The sequence below is a fragment of the Taeniopygia guttata genome, chromosome 35, assembly GCF_048771995.1.
Source record: "Taeniopygia guttata chromosome 35, bTaeGut7.mat, whole genome shotgun sequence".
Lineage (NCBI taxonomy): Eukaryota > Metazoa > Chordata > Aves > Passeriformes > Estrildidae > Taeniopygia > Taeniopygia guttata.
This window is the reverse complement of record NC_133060.1, coordinates 4,081,045-4,092,340: the sequence shown is the minus strand read 5'-3', so window position 1 is coordinate 4,092,340 and position 11,296 is coordinate 4,081,045. Positions and strand designations below refer to the sequence as shown.

Genomic DNA, 11,296 nt, shown 5'->3' with positions numbered 1-11,296 from the left:
GGGCTAAAGAGAGGCTGTAGGCAAATAGGAGAGCAGAGAGCTTGATTGACAACGAGACTGAGCAATAGAAGGACGGAAAGCGGGCGGTGCCGACCAATGGGAGCCGCGGCTTTGTCCTATATGAGCGCGCGCGGGGCCACGGCTGCCGCCATTTTCACCGCTGTCGCCGTCGCGCCGTTACTCAGTTCTTAAAGGGGCCACGCCGCCTCTTTACGTTTTTTAATTCAGTTTTCCGAGCGCCTCCGCGCCGTCCGGGTGGGCCCGAACCCCACCGCCAGACTCCGCCGCCATGAGGGAGATCGTCCACATCCAGGCGGGCCAATGCGGCAACCAGATCGGCGCCAAGGTGAGCGCGGCGGGCCCCGCCTGTGTCCGCCGCCGCGGCGGCGTGGCCCCTTTAAGAGCCTCCCCCACCCCCGCGCGCCAAGACAAAGGGTGACCCAAACCGGGGCTATTTTACCCCAAAATCGCCGCTTTCCCGCCTCAGAATCACCTGTGAGGGAGGGGGCGGTGCTGAGTGGGGCGGATTTGGGGTGAAAATGCGGAGATTTTGTTGCTAAATGAGGATTTGCGGTGCCGAACGCGCGCCCCCCACACGCGGCCGCAAAATGGCGTCTCAGGGCGGCGGCCTCGGACCGCGGCAAATTCGCCTCCAAAATCGCCTTTTCTGGCGTGTTTCAAGAAAAAATCATTACTTTTTCCCAGATAAAATGGCCATTCGTAGGTTTTGCTGTGAATGCCGCTTTTTGCCCCAAATCTAGGGGGTCTAGCCGAGGATGGGCGGGGAAGGCGCCAAAATGGCGGCGAATAGTTCGGAAATTAAAGGATTTAACCCCAGAATTAAATTTTTCACAATAATATATCCATAATTAAAACATAATTTGTTTGGGTTTTTTAAACTTCTTACTTTAAATGCCACTTTTCCAGACTGAACTCGGTTGTTTTCACCCCATAATTGCGCTTTTTCGTCCCTAAAATCCGCTATTTTCACTGCAAAACAGTCCAATTTTACTCGAAAATGTGGATTTTTGACCCCCAAACGGGGCGTCACGCCCTGAGGGGTCAGACCTGAAAATGGGAGGATTCAACCCATAAAAAAGCGGCTTAATATCCATAATAAAGCTTTTTAGTCCCTAAATAACAGCCGTGGTCCCATTTTTTTCTAAAATGAGATTTTTTTATTATTATTATTTTTTTTTAATCCGCAAGATGAAGCTTTTTAAGCTTCAGGATTTTATGACAATAATAGGGTTTTTTTTATTCTTTAAATGTGGTCTTTGGGTCTTTAAATTGAAATAGTCATTCTTAAAATTAATGTTTTTTCTTCCCTTGAATCAGCTTTCTTTCCTGAAATGCCCTTTTTACCCCTAGAAATGGATAATTTTCTTCTCAAAAATTATTAAAATATTTATTTCCTTAAATTTTTTGTGACTTTTCTTTAATTGATTAGCGTTTTTTCTGCTGCTGAAATGCAGCTTTTTGGCACCAAAACATTTTTTCTTTTTTTTTCTTTTTTTTCTTTTTTTTTTTTTTTTTCCCAGCCCCAAAATGGAGCTTCGGAGCTCCAGCTCAGCATCTTTGTTTTACAAAACTGCATTTCGCTCCAAAATCAGAATTTCTATCCCCAAAACGGGGAGTTTTGAAGAGAAAAAAGGCTGGATTTATTTTCTAGAAGCTGATTTTGGGTTAAAATCGGCAATTTCTCCAGCTCATGGGGAGTTCCAGCCCCAAAATGGAGGTTTCCAGCCCCAAAATGGAGGGTCAGGGAGAGAATCGCAGCTTTGTGCTTCCGAATACGCTTTTTTTTTAACCTCAAAATAACTGCTTTTTCTCCAAATTTAATGGGTTTTATTTAATTTACTTTTTTAAGCACAAAATGGTGATTTATGCACCAAAATAGCATTGTTTAGGCCTCGGAACTTGAAATTGTTTGCATCTGCTTGTCATTTTTGCTGCTTCAAAAATCCCTTCTTTCCCCTGAATATATTCAGCCCCAAAACTGCCACTTTTAGACCCATATTTCATGTTTTTCTTTTTAAAATGTATCTTTTTACCCTTTTCAGCCTCAAATCCATCTCTTTGTGTCTGCAGACTGCATTTCCTGCCCCCTAAGTGAACACTTCAATTTTCAGCCCCGCGCCAAAATCTTTGTTCTCCAGAACGCCGCAAATTTGAGTTTTTAACCCCAAAATGCGAATTTTTTTTTTTTAGCTCTGAGAAGGAGGTTTCGAACCAAAATTCTGATTTTGAGGCCCAAAAAAGGTTTTTTATTCTACAGATAATATTGGTGTTTAAAAGGTCAAATTTGCTCTCAAAAATGGTGGTTTAGCCCCAAATCTACATTTTTCCACCCTAAAATTTGCAACTTTTTCCTTTAAATATTCTTTTCCCCCATAATCCATATTCCTGTCACTAAACTCGATTTCAATCCCAAACCAGGGGTTTTCTCAAACTTTGTAGTTTTTAACCATGGGTTTCTCAAGGCTCCAAAATGCAGGATATTTTTACCCAAAAAATACTGAATATTCTGAATTAGATATTTTAAACTTAATTTCTTTCTAATTTGCCCAAAATACCCATTTTTACCCCAAATAAAAAATTTTTTTATACCATTTTTCTTACATTCCCTGAAACTGCTCTTTTTTAACCTATTTGTCTCATCACTCCCAAAAACACTTATTTTTTAGCCCATTTTCACTCTCAAACCCTCAAAATGCCCTTTCTCATCTCCAAAATCAGCCTTTTAAAGCCCATTTTTTTTTTTTTACCTCACATCGTTGATTTCTAATGCCCTTTTCTCTCTCGTCTCCAAAAATAATAGTTTTAAACCCTTTTTTCTTTTCAGACCCAAAATTGTGGGGTTTAAAGTACATTTTTCCCTCATGCCAAAACTGCCATTTTTATTTAAAATCACCACTTTTTAGCTCTCTTTTTAAATTTACAATCCAAAAATTACCAGTTTTAACCCAAATTAATATTTTAACTCATTTTTTTCTCTCCACGTTCCAAAAATACCCATTTTTGCCACATTCCTTGTCTTTAACCCCAAAATTGCCCTTTTTTCACTTCATTTTTCCTCACTCTGTGTTGTTCCCCCCCATGTCCATTTTAACCCCAAATCCCCACATTTGTAGAATCTCACCTTCAAATGCAAAACTTGAAGCCCCCCCAAGGTGAATTTGGGTATAAAAATCCTGATTTGGGTGCAAAAAGCCGGTTTTGGAGGCATTGGTTTGAATTTGAACGTTTGCCGCCATTTCCCGCGTTCCCGCCCTTTTCAGGGGGCGGGGCTGCCCTGGCCACGCCCCCTCCCGCACCTCCAAACCACCAGAAAATCCTGAAAATCGCCTTTTTTCCCCCCAAAAAAGGGTCCTGGAGTGATTTAGGGTTGTAGCTGCACCCTTTTAGGACCTGACCACAGCCTAAATTTATTTTAAAATTTTATTTATTCAAAAATCCCCATTTTTCAACCCAAAACTGGTCCTGGCTGAGGGGGAGCTCTTGTGAATCCCACGCCTCACGTGGCCACGCCCCCAAATTCATTTAAATCCCTAAATCCTTTCATTTTTCCCCAAAAACACTGCCTAGGGGAGGTGGGTATGGCCAGGTTTACATCTTGTTCTTCCTATAAGGTACCAAAATCCCCTTTTTTATCCCCAAAATAAATACCAGTTGTTACTAAGTGGGCTTGGCCTGCCTCCCCCACCCCTTTAACCCAGACCATGCCCCCAGTTTCCTTTTAAATCCCAGGTTTTTTTCTTAAAAGCTGGATTTTTTGATGCTTCTCAACTGCCCTTTCCTGTCATACAGTCCTAGTTTCTTACACTAAAAGTCCTGTAATTTTTTAGCCCCAAATCCTCATTTTCTTTCACTAAATGAGGTCCCAGGTGTACCAAAGTGGGCAAGGCCCAGCTGCCCTCATCCCTCATTTAGCTCCACCCCCTTTAATCCCAGTCATGCATCCAAGCCCCATTTCCCACCCTAAAATCCCTATCTTTAGCCCCAAAATCCCCTTTTTTTTGCCCCAAAACCCTGTTTTTTCCAAAATGACATCTGAGGTGGATGTGGCCCACCTGACTGCACCCCCCTTAAGCCCCACCACTTTGGCTTCTAGGCATGCCCGTTTCCCACCTTAAAATTACCAAATTTTTTTCCCCAAAACTGAATCTGGCCCCATCCCTCCTTATGCCCCACCTCTTTAACCCCCAGACTCCCATTTCTCACCTCAAAATCCCCATTGTTGCCCTTTAAATCCCAATTTTTTCTCCAAATCCTCTTTTTTCCCCCAAAACGAGGTCCCAGTTGTCACAAAGTGGGTGTGGCACAGCTGGTCCCACCCCTTTAACTGCTGCCTACACCCCCAACCCCTTTTTCCCCTTAAAATCCCCATTTTCCCTCCCAAAACCCCTGGGTGTTTTTTCCCTAAATCCCTGTTTTTTGCCCCAGACCCGCTCTTGGGCTGTCCCTGAGCTGTCCCCAAGCTGTCCCCTTGTCCCCACAGTTCTGGGAGGTGATCAGTGATGAGCACGGCATCGACCCCACGGGCACGTACCATGGGGACAGCGACCTGCAGCTGGACCGCATCAGCGTCTACTACAACGAGGCCACAGGTGGGGACACCTGGGGACGGCTGGTGGCACTTGGGGACAGCTGCCACAGCCCCCCAGGGCTCCTCTGCCCTTCTCCCCCTCATTGTGTCACTCGTTTGTGGTGGGTGGCACCTGGTGGCTTTTGTCATCTCCCCAGTGTCACTTTACTTTGTTACCTCTTTGTGCTGTCACTTTGTCACTTACAGTGTCACCTCATCACTCCCGCAGTGTTTTTTTTGTCACCCCCCCATGTCACCTCATCCTCCCCATTGTCACCTTGTCTCCAGTGTCACCCCTCCCAATGACGCTTTCCTGTCCATTGTCACTTTGTCATCTCTATGTCACTGTGTCCCCATGGTTCCCCCTCAGTGTCACCTTTGTCTGTCCTGCTGTCACCTCCCAGTGTCACCTTGTCCTTGTCTGTGCCCTGTATCACTTTATCTCCCGTATTCCTGGGTGCCACCCCCTCCTTTGTCACGCCAGTGGGGTCACTTTGTCCTGTCACCTCCCAGTGTCACTTGTCCACTGTCACCTTACAGTGTCATCCTGTCCCCTGTCACCATCAATCCTGGGGATGCCCTGGTGTCACCTGTCCATTGCCACCTCCTGTGTCATCCTGTGACCCCCCTGGTGTCACCTCCCAGTGTCACCCCCAATTTTCTGACACCCCTCAGTGTCGCTGCATCCTGTCCCTTCCCAGTGTCACCCTGTTCTGTCACCCCCATCTTGTCCCGGTGTGCCTCCACTGTCACCTGTCCATTGTCACCCCCCGTGTCACTTGTCCCTTAGGCCCCCATCCTCTTCCTGATGTCCCCCCCAGTGCCACCTGTCCGTTTTCATTTTGTCCCCTTTGTGTCCCCGTGTCCCGTTCTGGGCTGCTCCAGAGGAGTTTTTGGGGTGGCTTTAAGGAATTCTGGGTGAATTTGACACTTCTGGGGTTATTGGGGAGTTTTGGGGTGCACTGGGACATTTGGAGTTGGTTTGGGATTCATTTGGGGATTTGGGAGGATTTGGGGTGTTTTGGGATGTTTTAGGTCATTAGAACTGGTTTTGGGGTGAATTGAGACCTTTTGGGCAGAATTAGGGAGGTTTTGGGTGTTTTAGGTTATTTGGGGTGAATTTGGGGCATTCTGTGGATGCTTTAGGGTTGACATTTGGGGGGCTCTGGATTGGTTTTAGATCATTTCAGGGTGGCTTCTGGGGCAATTTTGTGTATTTTTGAGAGATTTTGGGTATTGCAGGGTTGGTAAAAAGTGGGTTTGAGGTGACTAAATGATTTTGGGATGATTTTAAGAATTTTTTAGTAATTTGGGGTGTTCTGGGGTTCATTTTGGGTGGGTTTGGAGCGATTTTTGGGGTGATCTTTTCTGGGTTTTGGGTGATTTGGGGTATAGTTTGGGTGGGTTTGGGGTTGATTCCAAGTGATCTGGGGTAGTTTAATGAATGCCCTGTCTGGGATGGTTTTGGGGTGATTGTGTGTGTTTTGGGGCGATTTCAGGTATTTATGGGATAATTCTGCGTGGTTTGGGGGTGATTCTGGCTTTTTTATGGGGTTGATTTTTGGTGTAATTCCAGGTATTTTGGGGTGATTTGAGACATGTCTCGTGTTTCTGGGGAGATTCTGGCTATTTTGGTGTCCTTTGGGGTGGCTTGGGATATTTTGGGAGGTATTTTGGGTTTTTCTGGGGCAATTTTTTGTATTTCTGGGTTAATTCTGAGCGTTTTGGGGGCAATTCTGCGTGGTTTGGGGTCATTTTGATGGTTTTGAGGTAAATGCAGGTGTTTGGAGGAATTCTGGACCATTTTGGGTTGTTTCTGGGTGGTTCTGGGGGCAATTCCGGGTGTTTCTGGGGTAATTCCAGGTGGTTTGGGGATGATTTGGAGCAGTTTTGGGGTAATTCTGGGTGGGTTTGGGGTAATTCCAGGTGTTTATTAGGGTGATTTGGGTGCTTTTAGGGTGAATCTGTGTGGTTTTGGGGTGAGTCTCCTGGTTTTGGGTTAAAATCTCTGGGTTTTGGTCACTCCGCAGGGGGTAGATCCATTCCCAGGGCCATGCTGGTGGTTTTGGGGTGAATTTATTTCCCTGTTTTTGGTCCCTCCCAGGGGGTAAATACGTGCCCAGGGCCATCCTGGTGGACCTGGAGCCTGGCACCATGGACTCGGTGCGCTCCGGCCCCTTCGGGCAGATCTTCCGGCCCGACAACTTCGTCTTCGGTGAGTGACACCCCTGGGACATGCCTGGGGACACCTGGGATATACCTGGAGACATCTGGGACACTTGGGAGCTCCTGGGACACCTGGGGGCACCTTGGGCATGCCTGGGGACACCTGGGGGCACATCTGGGGATACAACTGAGACACTCCTGGGCACACTTGGGGACATCTGGGATGCACCTGGAGACATCTGGGACACACCTTGGGCATGCTTGAGGACATTTGGGATGCACCTGGAGACATCTGGGGGCTCCTGGGGACATTGGAACACACTTGGGGACACTTGGGACACATCTGGGGGCTCCTGAGGGACATCTGGGGATGGTCGAGACACCTGGGGACATTTTGGGACATGCCTGGCGGTCTTGGGAACATCAGGGATACCTGAAGGCTTGAGGGCATTTGGGGACACCTGGGGGCTGCTGAGGGACACTGGGGACACCTCTGGGTATTTGGGAAACACATGGGGACACCTGGGGACTCTCAGGGACATCAGGTTCATTTCAGGACACCTGAGGACACGCAGCAATAATTGGGGTAGCTGGGGACATTTAGGACGTGTAGGAAACACCTGGGACAGTGGTGGTGACCTCAATGGATGGCAGGACCCCAAAGGGGAGATCAAGGTCCCCAGGTGTCCCCAGGGTGGGGTTGGAGGTCCTAAGGGTGGCATGAAGGTCTCCCAAGTGTCCCCGTAAAAGATAAAGGTTAAAGGTCCCCAAAGTGAGATGATGATCTGCAGGTGTCCCCCCAAAGTGGGTGTGAAGGTTCTCAGGTGTCCCGAGAGTGGGGCTGAAGGTCCTACAGAGAGAGCTGAGGATCCCGAAGTTGTCCCCAGGGTAGAGTTGAGCAGTCCCCAAGGGTGGCATGAAAGTCCCCAAGTGCTCTTCCAAGCTGAATTTAAAGAGCCACAGGTGTCCCCAAGGTTGGGGTAAAAAGTCCCCAAGATCCCTAAAGATGGGTTTGAGAGTCCCCAACTGTCCCCAAGGTGGAGTTAAGGTTCCTGAGGATCTCCAAGGTGGGGTTGGAGGTCCCCAAGGTGGGGCCTCAGAGTCCCTGAGGTCCCCAAGGGTGGGAGGAAGGTCCCAAAGGTGGTGAAGAATTGCCCTACGTAACCAGAAATGCTTTGAAGGCCCTCAGAAATGGTTTAAGGGGTCCCCAAGTTTTGCAGCATTATTGTTAAGATCTCCAAAAGTGATTAAAGGTTTTTCAAGATTCCCAAAAAAACGTTTTGAGGGTCTTCAAGGACCTCAGCATTGGTTTGAGGGTCTCCAGATGTGGTTTGATGGTCCCCAAAGTCACCTCGATGACCCCAACCCAGCCCATCCGTGTCTCCCGCAGGCCAGGGGTCACCACAGGAAGGGGCTGAGCTTGGGGGGTCAGGGGTCCTCGGAGGTGCCTCAAAAGTCCCCAAAGATGGGTTTGAAGGTCCCCAAAGTGGCTTGAGCATTCTCAAGGTGGGAAGGAGGTGCTTATCATCCCCAAAGGTGATTCAAGGGTTCTCAAGGTCATCAGGGTTGAGTTGAGGGTCCCCAAAGATGCTTTGAAGGTCCCTAAGGTCCCCAAAGATGTTCTGAGGGTCTCCAGAAAAGTTTTGAGGGTCCCCAAGATGGTCAAGTCCAGTTCAAAGGTTCTCAAAGATGATTTTGAGGCTTCCCAAGGTGGTTTTAAGGTTCTTGAAAATCTTAAAAGATGGTTTAAAGGTCTCCAAAGGTGGTGTAAAGGTTCTCAAAAGAGGTTTGAAGACCCCAACCCAACCCTTCCACCCCTTTTCCAGGCCAAAGCGGTGCCGGCAACAACTGGGCCAAGGGTCACTACACGGAGGGCGCCGAGCTGGTGGACTCGGTGCTGGACGTGGTGCGCAAGGAGGCCGAGAGCTGCGACTGCCTGCAGGGCTTCCAGCTGACCCATTCCCTGGGCGGCGGCACCGGCTCGGGCATGGGCACGCTGCTGATCTCCAAGATCCGCGAGGAGTACCCCGACCGCATCATGAACACCTTCAGCGTGGTGCCCTCCCCCAAGGTGTCAGACACGGTGGTGGAGCCCTACAACGCCACGCTGTCCGTGCACCAGCTGGTGGAGAACACGGACGAGACCTACTGCATCGACAACGAGGCGCTCTACGACATCTGCTTCCGCACCCTCAAGCTGACCACGCCCACCTACGGCGACCTCAACCACCTGGTGTCGGCCACCATGAGCGGCGTCACCACCTGCCTGCGCTTCCCCGGCCAGCTCAACGCCGACCTGCGCAAGCTGGCCGTCAACATGGTGCCCTTCCCGCGGCTGCACTTCTTCATGCCCGGCTTCGCGCCGCTGACCTCGCGGGGCAGCCAGCAGTACCGCGCCCTCACCGTGCCCGAGCTCACCCAGCAGGTCTTCGACGCCAAGAACATGATGGCCGCCTGCGACCCGCGGCACGGCCGCTACCTCACCGTGGCCGCCGTCTTCCGCGGGCGCATGTCCATGAAGGAGGTGGACGAGCAGATGCTGAACGTGCAGAACAAGAACAGCTCCTACTTCGTGGAGTGGATCCCCAACAACGTGAAGACGGCCGTGTGCGACATCCCGCCGCGCGGCCTCAAGATGGCCGTCACCTTCATCGGGAACAGCACGGCCATCCAGGAGCTCTTCAAGCGCATCTCGGAGCAGTTCACGGCCATGTTCCGGCGCAAGGCCTTCCTGCACTGGTACACGGGCGAGGGCATGGACGAGATGGAGTTCACCGAGGCCGAGAGCAACATGAACGACCTGGTGTCCGAGTACCAGCAGTACCAGGATGCCACGGCCGAGGAGGAGGAGGATTTCGGCGAGGAGGCTGAAGAGGAGGCCTGAGGGGTTTCTCCAGAGGTTGTGGTCCTCGGCAGTGTTGCTCTTCCCCTTCCCGGTGTGTTGTCCCAGAGAGGCGTCAACTGGTGGGCGGCGCCTTCAGTTTCCTCATCATTGTCCTTCATCGTCAGTGTTGGCCCTGGTCATCAGCGGCAGCGGAGTCCCCACCCGACCTTCAGCGTTGTCCTCACAGTCCCCAGGCTTCACCATCTTAAAGAGTCTCCAACCTTCATCATCATCAGTGAGTCCTTGGCCTTTTGTCACCCTTGGAGAGTGTCCAATCTTGATTATGGTCAGACCTTCCAACTTCTGTCATCTTCATTCCTGAGGAGTTCCCAATTTTCATCAGCATTGAAGAGTTCCTAACCTTCATCATCATCTTCGAAGAGTTCCCAGCCTTCAGCATTGTCCTCACAGTCCCCAGCCTTCATCATGGTCATTCTCAAAGAATCTCCCATCTTCATCATCATTGAAGAGTCTCCAATCCTGATGATTGTCAGAGCTTCCAACTTCCATGATCGTTGAAGGATCCCCGAGGTTCATCATCGTCAAGGAGTCTCCAGCCTTCATCTTCCTCGAGTTTCCAGAGTTCATCATCATCCTCCTCACAGACCCTCCAGGAGCTCCTGGCCTTCATCATGGTCCTTGCAGAGTCTTCAGTCTTCATCACTCTCAGCCCTTGGTCTTCATCAGGGCTAGTCACTTGGCCTTGACCTTCATCATCCTCATCATGGAAGAGCTTCAGAGATCCCTTGGCCTTCATCATGGTCCGTGAAAAACCCTCGATCTTCATCGTCTTCATCATGGAAGAGCCTCCAAGAGTTTTTGACCTTAACTCTCATCATGGAAGAGTTGCTGACCATCATCATCATCGACACCTCTGCCCCTCCCCCACTCCCACCACAGCCTCCTGTCCCCTCTCCTGCCCCACTCTGGTTCCATTTTCCCCATTTTTTTTGTAATTTTTCCCAATTTCTGTCAGTTTTTCCCAATTTTTTTTGTTATTTTCCATCTTTTTTGTCATTTTCCCCTTTTTTGATTAATTTTCCTCCTTTTTCCCCATTTGTCTTCATTTTCATCCATTTTTCCTCATTTTTGGTCAGTTTCCCCCATTTTTAGTATTTTTTTGCATTTTTCCTCTTTTATTTTCCGGTTTTGGTCACTCTCAGCCCAATTCCATTCCTTTTTCCCTACTTTTGGGTCCTTTCTCCCAGTTTTTACTTGATTTTTCCCTATTTTTACTCAGTCATTTTATTACCCATTTTTCCTTCTTTTGGGTTCATATTTCTCAATTTTTATGATTTTTTTTCCCCATTTTTTTGTTCATTTTTACCCATTTCTGTCCCTTTTTCCCGATTCCGTCGCCGTTCCGGTGTCCGGTCGCTCTCTCCCATTTTTGAATGTTTTTGTTTTTTTCCCTTTCTTTTGTTTTTCATATTGAAAAGTCGCCCCCGGGTCCGGAATAAACTCGGGATGGAAAAGCCACTGCGGGTGTCACCTGTGTCACTCTGGGGTCACCTGAGGGTCCCCAATGTCACCTGCAGCGTCCTGGGGTCACTTTAAGGTCACCTGGGGGTTCCCTGTGTCCCCTCCTGAGGGTCCCCAGTGTCACCTGGAGGGTCCTAGTGTCACTTCAGGGTCACCTGCATGTCCCCATGTCCCTC

The 11,296-nt window shown here is 49.2% G+C and overlaps 1 protein-coding gene across 1 annotated transcript; it reads left to right on the top strand.

The window, feature by feature from the left end:
* The first annotated feature begins 100 nt into the window (after positions 1 to 100).
* Positions 101 to 11,117, top strand: TUBB (tubulin beta class I). The gene is made up of 4 exons (XM_030262455.4): positions 101 to 346; positions 4,502 to 4,610; positions 6,693 to 6,803; positions 8,581 to 11,117. Exons 1-4 carry the CDS (start codon positions 290 to 292, stop codon positions 9,636 to 9,638), a joined length of 1,335 nt encoding a protein of 444 aa, XP_030118315.1. The 5' UTR covers positions 101 to 289; the 3' UTR covers positions 9,639 to 11,117.
* Positions 11,118 to 11,296: the final 179 nt, after the last annotated feature.

Excerpts from the sequence above, each read along its gene's own strand:
- TUBB (XM_030262455.4), top strand. The coding sequence starts at position 290 with ATGAGGGAGATCGTCCACATCCAGGCGGGCCAATGCGGCAACCAGATC. Across the intron at positions 4,611-6,692 it reads CTACTACAACGAGGCCACAG|GGGGTAAATACGTGCCCAGG; the intron begins GTGGGGACACCT and ends GGTCCCTCCCAG. Across the intron at positions 6,804-8,580 it reads GCCCGACAACTTCGTCTTCG|GCCAAAGCGGTGCCGGCAAC; the intron begins GTGAGTGACACC and ends CCCCTTTTCCAG.